The sequence below is a fragment of the Rhamphochromis longiceps genome, linkage group LG20, assembly GCF_057381845.1.
Source record: "Rhamphochromis longiceps isolate RC_006_pf linkage group LG20, R_longiceps_female_GT1.1, whole genome shotgun sequence".
Lineage (NCBI taxonomy): Eukaryota > Metazoa > Chordata > Actinopteri > Cichliformes > Cichlidae > Rhamphochromis > Rhamphochromis longiceps.
In genome coordinates this window covers 38,038,847-38,058,311 of record NC_140576.1, presented here as the reverse complement: position 1 = coordinate 38,058,311, position 19,465 = coordinate 38,038,847, and the positions used below count along the sequence as shown (strand labels likewise).

General features: G+C 48.6%; 1 protein-coding gene across 2 annotated transcripts in view; it reads left to right on the top strand.

Annotated features, from left to right (window-relative positions):
* The first annotated feature begins 769 nt into the window (after positions 1 to 769).
* The window catches only part of acss2 (acyl-CoA synthetase short chain family member 2), a 20,251-nt gene continuing 1,555 nt past the window's right edge, over positions 770 to 19,465 (top strand). Inside the window, exons 1-18 of one of the 2 annotated variants that reach the window (XM_085394313.1) lie at positions 771 to 1,456; positions 3,295 to 3,490; positions 8,147 to 8,238; positions 8,373 to 8,476; positions 8,550 to 8,622; positions 10,180 to 10,255; positions 11,218 to 11,326; positions 11,799 to 11,846; positions 14,854 to 14,991; positions 16,002 to 16,172; positions 16,358 to 16,491; positions 16,560 to 16,692; positions 16,892 to 16,948; positions 18,008 to 18,088; positions 18,185 to 18,293; positions 18,607 to 18,675; positions 19,017 to 19,193; positions 19,297 to 19,371. In XM_085394313.1, coding sequence (XP_085250439.1) covers positions 1,333 to 1,456; positions 3,295 to 3,490; positions 8,147 to 8,238; positions 8,373 to 8,476; positions 8,550 to 8,622; positions 10,180 to 10,255; positions 11,218 to 11,326; positions 11,799 to 11,846; positions 14,854 to 14,991; positions 16,002 to 16,172; positions 16,358 to 16,491; positions 16,560 to 16,692; positions 16,892 to 16,948; positions 18,008 to 18,088; positions 18,185 to 18,293; positions 18,607 to 18,675; positions 19,017 to 19,193; positions 19,297 to 19,371 — 1,966 coding nt within the window. In that variant the 5' untranslated portion in view covers positions 771 to 1,332. Of the gene's footprint in view, positions 1,457 to 3,294; positions 3,491 to 8,146; positions 8,239 to 8,372; positions 8,477 to 8,549; positions 8,623 to 10,179; positions 10,256 to 11,217; positions 11,327 to 11,798; positions 11,847 to 14,853; positions 14,992 to 16,001; positions 16,173 to 16,357; positions 16,492 to 16,559; positions 16,693 to 16,891; positions 16,949 to 18,007; positions 18,089 to 18,184; positions 18,294 to 18,606; positions 18,676 to 19,016; positions 19,194 to 19,296; positions 19,372 to 19,465 lie in introns of both variants that reach the window. The other variant, XM_085394314.1, reaches the window with a different exon arrangement.

Sequence of the window (19,465 nt, the reverse complement as noted above, 5' to 3'; positions counted from 1 at the left end):
GGCTGACAAACAGTCAGAGCTCTGTCGAGCCACCGCTCATCCTACAGAATAAAAACTGATTAGGAGGAGACTGAGTGATAAATGTATAATTAAAGATTTTTCTCTTTCACGAGGATCAATAACGGGTCATGAGCTTCTGAGACCGCTCTCCTGTCTCAGAGAAATGCTGCCGGATTGACTCAAATACTTAAAAAATAAATAGATAAAAATATGATATGAGGGACTGCTGTAATACACAGCTGTGCCCACAAGGGTGCAGCATTGGACCGTTATCAATAATCTAAGGAAAAATGAAACTAGCCTCAAAACACCACCCTTCCATTCACTTCCGCTTCTGGAATTGCAAAATATATTTGAGTAATTCTAAGGATGAAGCTCTGTCACAGGTAAACTTAAAACGCATGGATTGAACACAAAAAAGTTCTATAAGAGTTGGATTCACCGTGCAACACCATCTGTCCGACTTGACGGTCATTAGAATCACATAAATTCTGTTTTTGGCTTCTAAACTGGATTTCCATTCATCGCTTTACCTATTTCTCATTTTCCCAGCACAATGTAAGTTCAAGACTTTTGCACAGTACCGAGACTGAGCCAAAATTTAATAAACAAAACTTTTACTATCTTAAACCCTGTGTGAGAAGCACTTGAATGCAGCACCAGCCCTGTTTATTATTGTTAGTACTGTAAATTCTTACAGTTCCGTGAGTCCGCGAATCAGCGGTGATCTCTGATTGGCTGCCCCTGGAGCCAAACAGCGCTCAGCGCCACACGCTTTCCTGGAGCAGAAGAAGAAAAAGAAGGAGCTGCGACCTGTCAGCTCAGAGACGAAACCCTCTCAGCGGCTCCTTCGGAGAGTCCACACAGGCTCTTCTCGGCCAGAGGTCCAACTGCTGCCCACATTTATCCAGAACACACTTTACACGCTGAAGCGGGAGGAATCTTCTGCGCACGCGTGTGAATTCTCTTTCTCCTGAAGGCTGTTAGCTCAGCGCGTTAGCCTGTTAGCGGCTCCGTGTCCGATCTGCAGGACTTTCCTCGAGAGGAGCGGACAGAGTCCACGGGAGCTACACCCACACTCACCTGGGATCCGGTTTACAGACGCACCTGCGAGTTTACGGTCCAAGCTCGGCTTCTGCACACAAAGTCTGAGCGGAAGCTCAACAAAAAAGCTCCTGCAGAACAAGGAAGTCTAAATGAACTTTGCTGCTAGCCGTTAGCTGGCACCCTGCTAGCCTCGTAGCCACTATTCATTAATTGCAGCTGAAGGACACCTGCCCGCTAGACCCGTTGTTTCTTCTGGAAGCTGAGCTCACGGCTCGAGTTTCAGACATGATCCCTGAGAAACCCCCGCAGGAGAACGTGTTCCACGGCTCCGAGGAGCTGAAGGAGGCTCACGTCCCGAGTTTCGACAAGTACAGAGAGCTCTACATGAAGTCCGTGGACAACCCGGACGGTGAGTCTCCTCAAAACGGTAGCTCAGGTAGCAAAGACGACACCTGCGACCCCAGGTGACACAGGTGATGGGTCAGGGTTAAAGCAGAAGTGCAGAAACGTCATCGTACAGTCAGCTAAACTTATAAAGTGTGAATGGGCAGGTGCAGATAGTCCCGGAATGCACGCGCACGGGGGTGGAGTGTAGACCTGTCTTCATGTACAGATGCACCGCTCCCTGCGCGTGCCCTCTGTGCTCTCCTTTGATCTGTGACATTTTCCGCTCTTTGGTTTGGATTCAAGCGATCAGGCAGGTGCAGTGACATCATAGCCAGAGACCATGGAGACCAATTTAGTCTTACCAGTTAGCTGAAAACCACAAATCCAAAAAGATGAAATGGATTAAATACAAAAAGAAACACAAGATTTTGGGTGTGAAAGCTGCAGTTCCTCTAGTGACCAGCGGAGGCGCCAGCACTGAGTCGGTACCCATAGAGTCCCAGAACTGGACCTCTGGATCGTGTTTGTGCTGTTGGAGCCTTTTGGAGCTTTGTGATGACATCATGTGACCAGTAATGTCTGCTGTGAGGTCACTGCACTAATCATCTGAGAAGGCGGTGCTCCGGGTTGATGCACTAATACGGTCCAAGGATGCAGCTTGGTGACCGCACAGCATTTGGTGATACCTTTGACTCCACCCTCTCATCCACATGTGGTCACCTCTGGAAACACAACGGCGTGTTGGCATCGTGGCTACGCAGGCTGCTGTTAAAGCCATCAAAGTTTAGTGAGGGTGACAATGAATGATCCAAGCATTTATGTAATCCATTTATTGTAATGGGAAACAACTTTGATACCAATAGGCCGAAGAAGCTGAAAAGATTCAGCATCTATAAAATTAAACATGTAGCAGAGTGTCACATAAAACCATGCAAAGACTCATGTCATCTTTGTTCTGTTTCAGAAGCTAAATGACCGCTTGGGCAAAAATAACATGAAACTTCTCTTTATGACTTGAAAGAAAGTTTTGCTGTTCTGTTTGTAATAAGTGTAGTTTAGTGTAACCCATAGACATGAACTTTGAGATTATTTTAGTTTGGTGGCAGTAAGGAAGTAGTTTTACCTGCTCAGGTGGTTTCCTGGAGGGAGGTGTGTAAAGCATGATATCAGCCGGTCTGTGCTGCAGGCTTCATGCACAGATGACAGTTTTTAGAGGAAAACGTTGCAAAGCGGCGTCTGGCTGCAGCAGCAGCTGTTAAACAGTTTAACCTGAGCTGGTTGATTATTAACAGTGATTAAAGCCGGCTGTTTATAGGCTCTGCTGTAAGCGACACCTTTTCAGGTAGGTGTGTGTGTGTGTGTGTGTGTGTGTGTGTGTGTGTGTGTGTGTGTGTGTGTGTGTGTGTGTGTGTGTGTGTGTGTGTGTGTTAAAAACAAACTGTAAACACATCAGAGCAGTGCGTCAGGAGGGCAGACATATTTAATATGAACTGTATTTGTAACGAGCATAAACTCTGTACTTGGAACATAAACTGTCCTCAGGAAGAACAACAGGGCGTAAAATACTGTAACACGGCGGTTATAATGTAACCACGCAATTATGTGATACAACAAAGAGAATAATAAATGGTACCAGGATGTTACTGCAGTAATAATACAGTGTAAGGGTACATTGGTATTTCCACGCTAACGATGATGTCACAGACGGAGTGATGCCCGTGGTGATGGAAGATGCGTCGGGGTGTGTAACTGAAGGAACCGCAACCCCATGTTTATTTACTGTTTGTTGTTGTTGTAATAGTCGTACAGTTCATGTGCAAACTGATGCGTCTCCCTCTGATCGCTCTTCCTGTCCCGCAGAGTTCTGGGGCGACGTTGCTAAGGACTTCTTCTGGAAGACCAAGCACACGGGTCAGTTCCTCGACTACAACTTTGATGTGACCAAAGGAGAAATTTACATCAAGTGCATGGAGGGAGCGTCCACCAACATCTGCTACAACCTGCTCGACCGCAACGTCCACGAGAAGAAGCTCGCCGATAAAGTCGCCTTCTTCTGGTCAGTGTGTGTCTGTGATTTCAGCAGATCTATGAGCGCACGGTTATGCAGGCGTGCGCGCGCGTGTGTGTGTGTGTGTGTGTGTGTGTGTGTGTGTACTCTGATCAAGAGACCCCCCCCCCCCCAATAAATAACTAAAATAAAATTAGCACTGTTAGCTGTGTTCTTATCACTGGGTCCTGTAAACAGCTGGAGAACAAAAACCAGTTTCATCTCATGACGGTTGTCGGGCCAGCAGGACTCTCCCTCTGAACTCACTCGGCGTCTCAGCTGAGTCTGCTCGTCCGCCCTGAGGACAGAGAGGCACGACTCCGGTCCCTGACCCCGGCAGACACGTGCAGGCGGGGGCTGGTTCATGGGTGGGGGCGACATCGTGAATCTCAGGTGTGAATAAAGCCAAACAGACGCGAGTTTCTCCATCAGTCTTACCTGCACTGGCACAAAGCAAAGGTGTGACTGCTGTTTGGTTGCTACAGTGAGTCAGCACACAGGCGCTTCGACCAATGAGGAGCGACCTTATCCCAGATGTTTGTGTTACAGACGCCAAAACATTAAATGCAAGTGGAATAGCTTAATCAGAGCAATGAGTTAAAAATGATGATAATGCAGGAACTCGACGAATAAAATAACACTTACATAGAAATAATATGTAAAAGCTCATATTTTAAAAGAAAAAAAAAGAAAATACGAGATTCTGGAAAAATATAAACAACAGGCTCAAATATATAAAAAATTAAAAATGCTTTTGGCCTCTGAGTAGCTGCATCTTGTTCTCACGACCTTTGAACTTTGGCTGTCATGTCCAAGCCAGCCGTTCGTTCTTGGGGCTGATACAACACTAACAGTAGCAGGACCGAGCACGGGCACATGGTACACCGCCGTCCTCTCCTTTGTCTCCGTCTCTCAAACAGATTGTGTGGTTGGGTTTATCAACCATGAATCTGAAACGAGTGATGTCACTGAAGCTCACAGCCTGAGGAGGAAGAAAATGTTTCATTTTCACGTCAGAATAAAAATGATTTAAGTCTGAGAGACTTGAACATAAATGGCATTTTAGATAAGCCAGCTCTGCCCTCTCAGGCTTCCTTTCATCGTTGCGTCACTGTCCTGTGGTCACAGAGGAGTGGATGCTGCGAGCAGAGCTTCTGAAAGCAGCAGAAGGTCACTGGAGAGGCCTGGAGGGCTTTTATCCACCAATCTCTGGAAAGCATCCAGAAGGTTCAGTCCAAAGTTTGCTGAGCGTCATCCAGCAGATTAATCTGGTTATTGATTAATGCTCGAAGTAATAAAATGTTTCCACACGAGTGCAGCTGATCACCTTTAAGACTCGACATCTCTGTTCCCGTGTCAGAGCTGAATTACCTGTGGGCTGCCTGCAGCAGAGAGAAATCCCTGCAGGAAGCATTAAACCTGTCACATAAATCACTGACCTCAGTTTGTTTTAGAGGATTTAAACTGAAAATGCTCAGGCATTAATAACAAAGCAGAGAGAAGCGAGTCTAACATGTCATGTTTTTAAAACTCCAGGTTTGACTTCACAGTTTCATTCAATTTAGTTTTATTTATCCAACAACAGTCGCCTCAAGGTGATACCGAGAAAACCCAACAATCATATGACCCCTATGAGCACTTTGGTGACAGTGGGGAGGAAAAACTCCCTTTTAACAGGAAGAAACCTCCGGGTCAGGCTCAGGGAGGGGCGGGGCCATCTGCTGTGATTGGTTGGGGTGAGAGAAGGTTGATGTCAGAGGCTCCACCCACCTGTTTGTGTGGGGCAGCCAACTAGAAGGAAGCTTGCTTTAACAAGGCGGAGCTAATATAATATATTTTAATGTTTTTATCAGGGTCGTTTCAGTGCTGGTTATGGAGTCGAAGCTCCGCTGATTTTAAGGGTTTTTGGCCTTTTCCTGTATTGACCTTCTTTCCTCAGAGCGTGAGACCCTGAGCAGGTCCCCTCTGAGTGGGGAGAGGACCCAGAGCGACTGAGTCTGATCTTTGTGAGACAGTGAAAAACCTCCTCACAGCTCCTGGAGTCTCAGTGACGTTTGAGCCAAGTGTTGAAAATAAATCCAACACTGTTGTGTATTTATAGGTGCGTGTGTGTGTTCCTCTAACACAGGCTGCTGTGATGACTGGGCTAAGAAGCGCCGTGACCTTTTGTTGGAGTGTTTGCTTCCAGAGTGTGTGCGTTAGCTTGTTAAACACTGAAGAAGTTAACACCAGATTAGCTGCTGCTGCTCGAGAACGTGCGCAGTCCCGTTTAACGATCTAATTAAACGATGTGGCTCAAATTTAAAACAAATGATGTCAGAGGTGTTTTCTGGTCGTGCTGTAACTGCTTGCTGAGACTCCTGTAAAATGCACAAACAGACACGTGTGCAGCTCTGAAAGTGTTAATGTGGTGGTGCTATAAATGGCCCAGCACCTCCACACAATCAGTCACGCCAGAGGGGCGTGAGCCCGACGGCGGGCACGCGGACCCGGCAGCTCGGATATCAGCCTGGAATCCCAATCCCAATCAGCTGAGAGCAGCAGGCGGGTCACAGAGACCGCTCAGATATGTGAGCGGCCCTCCCACCATCACACGCTCATGCACGCTCGTGCACGTGCACACAGCAGTGTTGAAACGCCCCTCGCTGCTGCAGACAGAGGCAGATTGGGATCCCAGCTGCTGCTGAGGTTCTGGTTGTGCAGCTGATACCAGTCCGTACTGGACGACAAACGAGCGAGAGCCAGAAGAAGCACTTTACACCTGAAACGTGTCAAATTTATGCAGCTTTTCCCCGCCGAGCGTAACGTCATTCTTACGGCAAACACGAAGCTCTAGAAAGCAGCTGAAATGTGTTTGGTGTTAGTTTCCTGTTGTGAAAGAAACGTTTTCTTTCTTTAGCAAGTTTGTAAGTTCAACACTATGAAAGTAAAACTGACAAGTTTTCACAGCTCACTGTAAAATCAGCCTTTGATCTGAAATGTATGCAACTTATTTTTAGATGTATGAATTTTTAAAAATAAACCTCAATCCTGGTTTGTGCCAAATTTCATCTGCGCTCCGAACAGCAGTCAAACAGTTTCAGGTGTAATGAGCAGCTGCACTACACTGAACAGAGTCACGTTCTGGGCTGGTTCCAGTTTGGAGTTGGTGAACTCAACTAGCTGAGAGATGATTCACCGGCGTCCAGGCAGCGTGGACAGCAGGTGTGTAAATGAGGCGATGTCGGTGTATCTAACAGGAGGGTGAGGGGGGCGCCTGTGTGTGAATCTGCAGGCGTGTGAGGTTGTAGTTGCAGTTTTTCGGTGCTGTTTGTAGTCGAGTTTGTCCACGTGGGATCTGAGCCACATTATTCTGTCTGCAGCCTGCAACACTGCCCGGCGAGCTGCCCGGCGAGCTGCCCGGCGAGCTGCCCGGCGAGCTGCCCGGCGAGCTGCCCGGCGAGCTGCCCGGGCTTCAATCATCTGCAGAGGCAGAGCTGTCGCAGCTCGTCCGCCTCTGTCTGCTGTAAAGGCTTCATCTCATCCCTGCAAACTGCACGCGTGTGCAGGAGAGGGAGGGAGGATGTGCCCTCGAGTGTCGCTGTTGCAAGTTCCCGAAACGGCCAGAATGACGCCGTGTTGTGAAAAAGCAGAAAGTTTTCATGAGGCAACTTCAACAATGTGAAGATTGCTCAAGACCAAGTCTGTGCCAAGACTTGGAGTTTCTGCTCTGGTTGGTTTGTGAGTTGTTGTTCTTAAAGGAACACCAAAACCTGTTTGTCCAGTCTGGGGTAAAAGGTCATTCAATCATTAGTTTCACCCAAACACAGTGTGGCTCCTTCAGGATCTATAAATATGAGAAATTGCCCAAATTTCTGCTCTGGTTGGTCGTTGGTCGTTACATGGAGGCTGACCTTATTACACGAGTGTGCTGCTGGATGGACGTGACCTCCTGTTCTGAGAGAGCATGAACATCAGTGTTTTCCTGCACAGAGGCCTGATGAAGTCGTTGATGGCCCTCAGTTACTTTAACCTCTGGGACCGTTCAGTGGAAAACTGAATCAAAGTGCAGATTTCTGTCACGTAGTACCAGCAGTGCCGTTATCAGCCTGACTGTTCTGAGTATCACGCCTCTGCTGCTCTTTGGCGCCGCGCTGCGTGAATCCAGTGACGGTTTTTAACTTTGGCTGATTTAAAATGATGTGAAACCAGCAGCCAGCTTAGCCGAGCTAGCATTGGCTAACATTAGCTAGAGGAGAGACTGCTCAGGGTTTGATTTGATCCTGAACGACTCCTGTGCATCATGGAGCCTCCCGCCGACGCTCACTCTAACTTCCTCTCAGCTTTGTGGCCTAACAATTACGCCCTATGTTTGTGTGGAAGTTGTGTGTACGCAGTCACTGATCTCTGAGCTTAAAACAGTGCAACACAAACCAGAAACACAGATTTTGGTCGCAAGCACAGAAATCGATGTGACGGACGTTGGCGAGCACAAAGAGCAGAGGCTTTAATCAGGAAAGTGACCGTCGAGCTCATCAGCTCGTGGGACAGGCCCGGTGTCGCGTGTTAGTGATGTGTTTCCTGATCTGAAGGTCATCGGCTCTCGGAGGACGAAAGCATGGAGATGTGAGGAAACCTTACATCTTGTTGTTTGTTTTTAATGCATGTGTTGAATGCTGATTTCAGGGAGGGCAACGACCCCGGCGACGAGCTGACGGTGACCTACAGGGAGCTGCTGCAGAGAGTCTGTCAGTTCGCCAACGTCCTGAAAGCTCAGGGTGAGTTATCCGCTCGCTGGCACCGCCCCCTCTCAGCGCTCTATGAAGTGAAAGGTTTCGTTCACGATGGTTTTATGTGCTCAGATATTTGGATCGAGTCGTAAATCCTGCTCGCTTCTCTTTTTTGTCTCCAGGCGTGAAGAAGGGCGACCGCGTGTCCATATACATGCCCATGGTGGTCGAACTGGTGGTCGCCATGTTGGCGTGCGTACGCATCGGAGCGGTCCACTCCATCGTGGTGAGATGCAGACGCCCGTGAACACGGTGGTTTGAGTTAAAGATGGAGGCTAACGCTGGTCTGCTGCTCTCAGTTTGCAGGTTTCTCTGCAGAGTCTCTGTGTGAGAGGATCGTGGACTCTCAGTGCTGCCTGCTCATCACTGCAGGTCAGCCTCACGCACCTGCAACAAGTTCCCGCTCATTAAAGATATCCTTAATCCTGCAGGGGGGTGGTAGCAGTGTTGAGTCTCACCTTGACCTCTGACCTCCTTTGGTTGGACAATAAGCTACTCGTGGGTTGTAAAAAAGGTGAAATGGCCGAGTTAACTGGGGAGCGAGATCCAGACCCACGAAAAGCTGCTCACGCCAATCATTCCATCTTTATTGATCTCTGTCTTCACCCAGAGGTGGAGCCGGGACGCTCGCGGCGTCAGGGTGGAGCGTTTATGTTGCTCGTTTATTCGTCCTGATGATCTCATACCAAACGCGCACCTTTGAGTTCACGCTTTCACCTTTTATGCAGCGTGCACACGCGTTTCACCCACCAAGCTGGACGTGGCGGTGAAGAGAGGCGCTGGCCGAGGTGCTGAGTTGGGGCCAATAATCAGTCTTATTAGCTGGATTAGAGGGTGGTGATATAATCCAGTTAATCTGCTGCGTTATTGGCCACACACTCATTCATCCTGTAAGCAGATCATGAGGCCCGGTGCCTCTGTGGCTGCCGTTAACTGTGACCAGCACAGGTGGAGGTTCGGTAAACTGGTGCAGGCGTAGCTGCAGAGTTGATGCTTTGTTAATCCGTGTGCACATTATTGCGAGGAAGCATCCGTCCTTAAACTAGGCGCTGAGGATTTTTAAAGCTGGGATCTTACAGTAAAGCTAAAGTTAACCTGTGACCATCACAGGTGCTGCTGCGTAAAGCAAAGCATTTCCCATCAGCTCTGCTGGAAGGGAGAGCGATTGGCTGTAGTGACGAGGATCAGACTGAAGGTGGAGCACATGGGGAGTGACTCGCTGATGGAGCTGCAGTGAAAGCTGAGCTTCACCAGTCTGATGTCACAGCTTCGGCTGTCGGGGTCCGTGTGCTCGAGTGACGCAGCAGCGTACAGAAACCACGCAGAGCATATCTGATCAGCTGACGGACCGACACGGAGGAGGTTCGACTGATTAATGGAGGATGCTGACTTCAGCTCTTTGCTGCACTAACGCAGATTTATTACTGACATTGAGCTGAAGGAGTCCCCAGTCTGAACCCCGATTACTGAAACCAGCAACGGTTGTAATCCAGCTAATGGAGTGTGTGTGTGTGTCTGTGTGTGTGTGTCTGTGTGTGTGTGTCTGTGTGTGTGTGTCTGTGTGTGTGTGTCTGTGTGTGTGTGTGTGTGCGTGTCTGTGTGTGTGCGTGTGTGTGTGTGTGTGCGTGTCTGTGTGTGTGTGTGTGTCTGTGTGTGCGTGTGTGTCTGTGTGTGTGCGTGTCTGTGTGTGCGTGTGTGTCTGTGTGTGTGCGTGTCTGTGTGTGCGTGTCTGTGTGTGTGCGTGTGTGTGCGTGTGTGTGCGTGTCTGTGTGTCTGTGTGTGCTTGTGTGTGTGTGTGCGTGTGTGTGCGTGTGTGTGTCTGTGTGCGTGTGTGTGTGTGTGTGCGTGTGTGCGTGCGTGTCTGTGTGTGTCTGTGCGTCTGTGTGTGTGTCTGACGGCAGGATAAATCATCTTTCCTTTTGTGTGTAGATGGTTTCTATCGAGGAGATAAGCTGATCAACCTGAAGCTCTTAGCTGATGAAGCGCTGCAGAAATGCAGAGACAAGTAAGACACACACACACACACACACACACACACACACACACACGTTGTCATATCTTAGTGAGGACATGTCATTGACATGAACGCCTAACCATGACCTAACTGTAACCCTGATGCTAAAGCCACATTTTGAGTCTCAAGAATGTCTTCAAGCTTGTGGGGACGGGCTGTTGGTCCCCACAAAGATATGTAAACAAGTACACGCTCAGGTGTGTTAGCCTATCAGAGCGACTTCACCCCCTCCAACCGTGGCTGCTGTTGGTCCCAGCAGAGCGGCGTGACGCAGTGTGTCACAGATCCTCCAGACTCGACTTCCTGCTGCGTGTTAAACTTTATTGTAGCAGCTGCAGGAAGAGCTCGTCGTTATTGGAGCTGTTCGACTCTGTCTCAGTTTGATGATGTCACACATAATAAAGGTTCTCATTTAGGCAAATCTGAGACAGTCAGGTGGGAGGAGTCTTTTTTTTTGTTATGAACTGAGTACAAATGAAGGCAGGAATCATGTGACCTGTAACGTTGCTGCCCTCTCGTTCTGTGTTAAAGCGGCGCCGTGCAGCACGCCGCTGATACCTGTGCTTTCCTTATCGGCTCCTTGCAGCAGAGCGAGCCGTGTTGGGCTGGTTATGTATCTGCACGTCATCGCTGCTGCTATCACCTGTAGTCTGTCTTCCACCATCGCGGTGTGGAGCCGGTCCTCGTGCTCCGATTGGTGCTGTGAGACCTTGCTGCTCGGTGTGACGTAGATTTTTCACCATAGATTCACGTGTGTGATCGCTGTTCCAGCATGAATGTGCTTTTTGTTGTTTGCATGAGAATGATCGAGCCTGCGCACACTGATGGGTGGGAGCTCCTATTGCAGTGCAGAGTGTGGGATCTACTCACCCCTGCCTTGAGTTTAGGTGGTGCTGCGTACCTTTGTGAGGTCACAGTGACGCGTACGCATGTGTGTCTGTCTGTCTGTGCAGAGGGTTTCCGGTCGGGCGCTGTATCATGCTGAAGCACCTGTCCAAAGAACCGGAGGGGATTCTGGGCTCGCAGTCGCCTCCCGCCAAACGGCCGTGCCCCGATCTGCAGGTAAACCACACACCTGAAGGTTTTGTCTTCCTCACCTGAGTCACTGCGAGCGCCGCCACCATCAGGTCTGCCTGTAACTTCTGACCTGATGGAGGCAGTGTTTCCTGTTGCAGATGGAGGTAGCCACTGAGCCGTCTGATTGGACCTCCGTTGTAGTCGTTCAGAGTTTGAGTTTTGTGGAAATTCCTGGTTATAAATTGGCTCTGAAAATTTTATAAAGGGGAAACCAAACCAGGAAGTGAGTGGGAGTGACTCACTGCCTCTGCTGGACACTAGAGGAACTGCAGGATGCTGACTTTTCTTTCTTTTTCTGTTTTGTTCTGTTAAATCTGAAATTTCAAACTTCATCACTGTCACGATTTGATTTTGGGGATCCTGATTTTTATCTTTGTGTTCTTCCTTTTCAATAATCCTTCTCCCTCATTACTTCTCCTTCCTCTTCCTCCTCCTCCTCCATCTTCCCCCCATCCAGCAGGAAAAACAGGCGGGCAGAGTAAAGAAAACGCGTCCCGTACCAAAGGTATTTTCACAGCTGACCCTCGATAACATCTTTGCTTCGACTCTTTGTTTTAGAGGGAGTTTCACTCTGAGAAGAATTTGCAGAATCTGCTGCGGAGCGGAAACAATAAACGTGATAAGAGCGAAAGCTTCAAGTCTCACTGAGCGTTTGGAAGCTTTCAGTCATTTTTGGCATCGTCCTTTCAAAAGCTCTGATAAGATTTAAAAGCTCTCGTTGCTGATTTATTGTTTTACCTGCAGCAGCAGTTTGTTCCTCTGATTTTTGACAGTTCAGATTAAACCAATAAAAACAGATTTTCTTTAGATCTGGAATGAGTTTTAAATATTTGGAGAACATTAAATAATGACATCATTCAGCGCTGCGTTTAGAGGAAACCTTCAAAGATGGAAGTGCTGCTGCTTTCTGTCGCATCTTTGTCTGAACTGTTGAAACTCGCTGGAATAAAAAGTGAATTCTGAGTGTGGATTAACACTAACACTTTCTCTTTGTTGTGCAAACACTCCTCGTGTTGTGCACTTTCACCTGTGAGTCCTGACGGAGGCGAGCGCTCGCCTGTGGGCGTTGTCCACGCCCTGAGACGACTCGGTGTCTGATAAACCTGCTGTAACGCTTCTCTCCTCTAAACGCTGCCAGTCGGGAAGAATCAGAGCTCCGTTTGTCCGGAAAATAAAATCCGGAGACACGGATGAAGACTAATCGATGACTCAGCCATCCCTCAGTGAGAGTGCACGCTGAACGAGGCGCTCGCTACGATGAAGTGACAGACGGAGGACTTTGGTTTTTACTCGGTTCAGGTGAGCCCACCAAGCTGTTCGCACCGCTCGATTGATGACTCGAGTCAGCAGTGCCTGACGGTGGTAAGCTATGGGTGGTGTCGCCGACACATACATGAACCACAGGTAGATGTCAGAGGACTCCGCCCCTTGTTGTTTCCCAGGGTAATCAGGTGGGCTGGGTTATAAACCGCATCGCTGCTCTGATGTCATCACACATCTGGTGCAGATGTTTCGCACTTTGACACACGTGACGTTGAAACGGTGACGGTCGGGTTGATTTGTATAGCACATCACCAACAGCTCATGCTGCACTAAGTGCTTAACAGTAAAGTCAATAAGATGCACAACAATGATGCAGTAAAATATAGGAAAACAAGTCAATAAAAACAACAACAAATAAGGCTGTTAAAACCAAAATGTTCAACGTGTGTGAAAAGCCAGACCATAAAATGTGTCTCTAGTGATGATTTAAAGTGTTAGTGTTTGTGCAGGTCTAATATTAAGAGGAAGACTGTTGCAGAGTCTGGGTCCTGCCACAGAGAAGCCTCTGTCACCGCCACACTTCAGTCCAGGAGTAGTTAAGCTTAGTTCTGACCTGGACCTCACGGTTCTTCCTGGAGCATAAACCAACAGGAGCTCAGACGGGTGAGAAGGGGCTCGCCCGGTTTGTGATTTAAAAACAAAAAGTAAGATTTGGACCCTGTGAGGAACCGGGAGCCAGTGAGAGGCCGACACTGGGTTCAGTTTAGTGCCAGTCAGCAGACGAGCAGCTGCATTGTGGAGCAGCTGGAGACGATGAAGAGAGGCCTGGTCCAGTTACCAATAATGACAACTTCTGTTTTGTTTCATTTAAAAACTGAAGCCATCCACTGTTTGACATCAGCTGCATAACAGCTGCAGTGAGTCTGTCCCTGCTTTCAAAGGCAGATCGATGCAAGTCCTCTGCAACCTGAAATGAGAGGTTGTAGCGTGAGAACATGGAGCCAGTGGCAACATGTAGACTGCAACCAAGGCAGGACCCAAACTAGAGCCTTGAGGTGCACCAGGTCCAGTTCTGGATACAAACAGAGCTCTGATTCTTCCTCGCTAACCAAGATGCGGGCGGGGCCTCGTGTTTTCACGCTACGTACCTGCCCACCAGAGCTTACCTGTGCGACAGCCAGGTAAGATTCAGGTCCCAGGGTGGTAATTGCTCTTCTTTCCTCTGCATGTAAACCTGAGCAGATTTATTTTAGCTGGAACCCACCCGAGGCCCCGCCCACTCGACGTTCACCCGTCAGCTCTGTATCTTCCTGTTTGACCGCGAGCATCGTGGGAGCCGCAACTCTGTGACATCAGACCCGGGTCGATTTCCTGTGTGAACGCGGCTCGTCAGCGGATTGTTTTTGGCTCAAAAAGGCAAACGAGATGGAGCCAAGCGGCCACGCAGCCAACGCACTGGGAGTAATGGGAGATTGTTGCCGACTCGTCCTTCACGTCCGCTTTAAAGCATTTACATAGTCCAGATGTTTTTGCAGTCACATCTGGACCTTTAACACAGGTCAGCGTTTGGTGCTGGAATAGAAGACGTCACCTGAAGGTGGTGTTGGCTCCGTCAGGTGTGCTGTCAGTGAGCTGGGTTTTTACTGAGTTTACGAAACGTACACAATAAAATTTATATTTATTTATTTTGTAAATGTAACTTTGAGAATCAAACATTGGTACGTATGTAAAATCCACCCGCTCGGTGTTCACGGCTTTCTTCTTCGGCATTCCCAGATGGAGACCCTGTAGTTTGAACCGCCCTCCGTGGGAGGAGCGTTTTATTCCGGATCCTCGTTAGTTATCGGATAATCTCCCAGCTGATTCGTCTGAAACGTGCCGCTGACATTAAATTCATCGTTGGACATATTTTAATATCTCGGCTTCAGGTTCCTTTGTGTGGTTTTTAAAAACGCTGGCGTCGCCCGGGGACGCAGGAAACCAGTGGGCGTGGCCTCTCTAACTCTCTGTGGCTCTGTTCTCTCAGATTCACAGCTGCTGCTTCTTCTTCACTGTCTTCAGTAGTTTGAAGGTGTGAGTGTCAGACTAACTGTTTGGTGTCTTAGATTTTACAGGTCTGAATGTTTACAGGCCGATCGACCGGGTTTCAGGCACGACTTTGGCAGTTTCACGTGTGTGTGTGTGTGTGTGTGTGTGTGTGTGTGTGTGTGTGTGTGTGCATGTGTGTGCGCGTGCATGCGCGTGTTCAGGTGCCGTGGAACCCCGAGGTGGACCTGTGTTGGCACGCTCTGCTGCGTGGCGTCTCAGACGAGTGTGAACCAGAGTGGTGCGACTCTGAAGACCCACTCTTCATCCTCTACACCAGCGGCTCGACCGGCAAGCCGAAGGTGAGGAAACACACCTGTGGGTCACCTGCGTCTCACTTAATGAGGCGTCCTGCTCAGATACTCTGTGTCTGAGGAAAGCCCACCTTCATCATCACCTGCTCACCGCAGCAGGCGGAGCTTCAGTAACTCGTTCAGGGTGTCTGTGAGCCGGAGAGTGAGACATGAATGTTATAACTGTCACGGCCTTTATTTTCCAAACGTGGGTGGTGACAGGTTTGTTTTAGAACTTCTGACTTCATCGTTTAAAACTAAATGATGTTTATTTCGTGGAAAATTATGAACAGAAATCAACCAAATAACTTCTTACAGCTTAAAATGAAACGAAAGTTAATCTGCTTTAACAAGTTCAAAAAGTGGTCAAAAAATCATTGTTTGCCAAATCATCTGACAAACAAACATCTTTACCACACGCCTCCAGGGTGCTCGCAAGCCCTTGATTAATGGGAGGGTCCATAAGCTAATAAACCAATCACTTTCCAAAAATAAAATAAATTACAAATTTACATAACAAACCAGGTCAGCATATTGTTACAACTTTAAAGAAAAAACAGAAATGAATACAAAATGTATAAACAAAATCAAAAATGGCCACAACAATAAACAGTGGAGATGTTTGGGTTTGTGCTAGAAGGGATCGACAGCAGGGGAAGTCCCAGCTCATCGACTCATCCAGATCAGGGGCGCTGGAGACGCTCCCGGCTGTCACAGCGAGGGGCGGGGCACACCTGGTCCATTTGCAGCATCCTGCCATGCGATTGCATTTGTCCCTAACTTTCATCGAGCGTCACCTCCACCCACCTCCACCAGCTGCTTCTTCCACACATTTAACTACTAAGATCTGCTGGAAACGGGTGGTACCCACACTGCAGCTCATGTTTGGAGTAACAGGAAGTGGAATAACTGTGGGGTCATTTGATGACTTCCTGTTTTGATCACGTTGAGCCTGCTCACATTTCTGCATATGAACGCTCCTCTTAAGCTCCTCCTCGCTCCTCTCGTCTCGCCTGCAGGGAGTTCTCCACACCGTCAGCGGCTACATGCTCTACACCGCCACCACCTTCAAAGTGGTGTTCGACCACCAGCCCGACGACGTGTACTGGTGCACGGCGGACATCGGGTGGATCACCGGGCACTCTTACATCACTTACGGCCCGCTGGCCAACGGGGCCACCAGCGTCCTGGTGAGTGTGCGAGCGCGCTCAGACTTCCTGTTTACAGGTGTGGGCTGACGTGTGATGTAACACTGATGTGTCTGCGACGGTTTAACCCGGATAGATGAGTCCAAAGCTGTCTGATGATCAGAGGCTGGAACTTCCTCCAAACTTCCTGCAGTTATTTTTGTACATGAATCTTTTGTGTGCGTCAGTTCGAGGGTCTGCCCACCTACCCCGACGTGAGCCGTATGTGGGAGATCGTGGACAAATATAAGGTCACCAAGTTCTACACGGCTCCCACCGCCATCAGGCTGCTGATGAAGTTTGGAAACGAGCCGGTGCAGAGGTGAGCCGAGGCCCCTCCTCCCTCCACGAGGAGCCTGCGGGGTAACTCACCTGTGCCTTTGTGTGCAGGTACAAGCGAAGCTCTCTGAAGGTTCTGGGGACGGTCGGAGAGCCCATCAACCCCGAGGCCTGGCAGTGGTACTACAACGTGGTCGGCGAGAAGAGGTGCCCGATAGTCGACACCTTCTGGCAGACGGAAACGGTGAGTGATGGTTTCCTGCAGCTTCAGCACCGCCGCTTCCAAACGTCTTTATGTAGAACAGATCGGTCTCCATTTCCAACCTGCCTTTCTGCTTCTTTGTGCACCTGCTGTTTCTCTGCTGAGCTTTTACCTCAGACTGTGGGCTGTGCTGCCCCCTGCTGGGCGGCTGCCTGAGATTAAAGTTGCTTTCTGTTTTCAGGGAGGACATGTCCTGACTCCTCTGCCCGCGGCCACGCCCATGAAGCCTGGATCTGCTGTGAGTAAGGCTGAACATGACGTTTAGGTTCAAACGTGTGTTTGGGAGAAACGTTAAAAGGTTAAATGAAGACAATAAGATAAAACAGTGATCGAGGCTTTTAACCCTTTTAAGCCCTTTGCAGCTGTGCACAACTGTTTTTAAATTCCAGTAGAATTACACCCACGTAGGCTAGCACAATCATTTTCTTTGCATGTGAAACTGGACGAGTCGTACTTGCTTATATCTAGTCTCCGCTCACAGTTTCCTTCCACAAACGGCTTCTTGCAAAAATGCTGTAAAAGCACTGACAACAACAAAATCATCATAATCCAGACACGAGCGTTGCTGATCTGTGACGTCATTTTTGGTGGAAACGTAGTTTTTTCCCTGCAGGGCCTTTCAGAGGTTTCCTGCTGTGTTTGAACGTCACGTTTGATTCCTGTGTGGTTCCTGAGAGGCTCGAAAGAAAACAGGTTTATGCTGTTTTCTTTGAAAACTGTGCACAATGATATTTATTTTGTTTTTCCTGCAGTTTATAAAAATTATTGCATCTCAAAAATGAAACTATGAAGATGCTCAAAAATTTCCCGTGCTTGGATATTTGCAATTTTTTTTTTTGCATTTACAGTTTTGAGGGATAAACCTCTGAAATGTGTTTGAAAACAAACAAAAACAGAATCACAAATGATTTTCTATTGTTTGTAGTTTATTCCACAGCTTGTGTAGTTACTATGGGCATGAAGAGGAGCTCTGGCAGACTTTGGGTTTAAAAGGTTCAAAACTTTACATCTAAGAAAGTGCTGACGATGCGTTTGGGTCCAGGTGAGACCCGCCTTTATGCTTCTGTCACCACAAACAAGACAAAGGAAACCTGTAAATCTGAAAACAAAAACATTTAAAGATAAATTCATGAAGGAAAAAGGGAAGCGAGGAAAGCTGGTGATAGAAGTGAAGTAAAAAGACATTAAACGCAGAAACAAGTCAATCAGGTTTTCTCACCATTTATCGTCTTTTTAAAAATGTTTTCTTTTTCATTTCGTTGCTTTCGGTTCCCCCCTCCCCCGCGTGTCCCCACAGACGCTCCCGTTCTTCGGCGTGGTGCCGGCCATCCTGAACGAGTCTGGGGAGGAGCTGGAGGGGCCCAGCGAAGGATACCTGGTCAGCCTTGAGTAAATGAGCCTTTATTTGTCTTCGTGCTTCATGCGCGTCTGCGAGCGCGTCACACCTGCCGTTTGTCTCCGCCCTCTCACACAGGTGTTCAAGCAGCCGTGGCCCGGCGTGATGCGCACCGTTTACGGAAGCCACGAGAGGTTTGAAAGCACCTACTTCAAGAAGTTTCCAGGATACTACGTCACAGGAGACGGTGAGCAGCGCGTCATGTTTGACTCGACTCTGCAAGCGTCAAAGAGACGAACTCGGCGACTTTTACACAAACTTTTCACGTGTTCGCTCGTATTTGCGTCAGACTGAGGCCTCTGCAGCGACCGTTTGAAACCTTAGCACATCAGAAGTTTCTCATTTATGAAGTAACCTGTAATATTTATTATTAACCAGGCGTTTCTAAAGGGGCGTGGCCACAGGTCTGTGTGGCTTTCACAGCTGCTGTGGATCTAAAACACGACTCGGCGTCTCGGCTGCACTAAACTTTTTAATCCCGCCCCTTCATTTTCTCGCAGGTTGCCGTAGAGACAAGGACGGGTACTTCTGGGTCACAGGAAGGATAGACGACATGTTGAACGTCTCAGGTAAGACGCGACCACCCAGTGACTGCCTGTGAAACCCAGCTGTTAAACACCTGTCTGACCAGCAGAGGGAGCTGTTGCTCTGTAAACTTGTTTCATACGCAGCCGCAGGGATTCTGATCTGTAAGTGTATAAAATCCAAAACGAATTCTTATTTGATTTTATTAAGTTTCTTTTATTAAATGATCATTTTTAAAAACTTTTAATAGATTTTATTTTGCACCTTCTCGTCTGTTCTGAGCTTTTTTACGTCTCAGCGCGTTCCTGCGTGTTTTATGCGCTCGTCTTCGTGTCTGACACCCGAGGGTGATTTCTGGTGTAACGGTGACCCGTCTGCCCTCCAGGTCACTTGTTGAGCACAGCTGAGGTGGAGTCGTCTCTGGTGGAGCACGAGGCCGTCGCCGAGGCCGCCGTGGTGGGCAGACCTCATCCGGTCAAAGGAGAGAGCCTCTACTGCTTCGTAACGCTCAATGATGGCGTGATGTACAACAGCGAGCTGGAGGCGGAGCTAAAAAAGCAAGGTGGGTGAAGGGACTGTAAGTCTCCTCCGAAGCTTCGTTCCTGTCAGGCTTGTTGATCTGTGAGCTCTCATCATCTGACGCGAGTTATACTTCGTGTTCACAGTGAGGGAGAAGATCGGCGCCATCGCCACACCCGACTACATCCAGAACGCGCCCGGACTGCCCAAAACCAGATCTGGTAACGAAGCTAGCTGCTCTGTTTCACGTTAGAGACGTGTGAGGGTTCCTCCTCGACGCTCAGGTGTGTCGTTTTTACCTGCGGCTGACGCGGT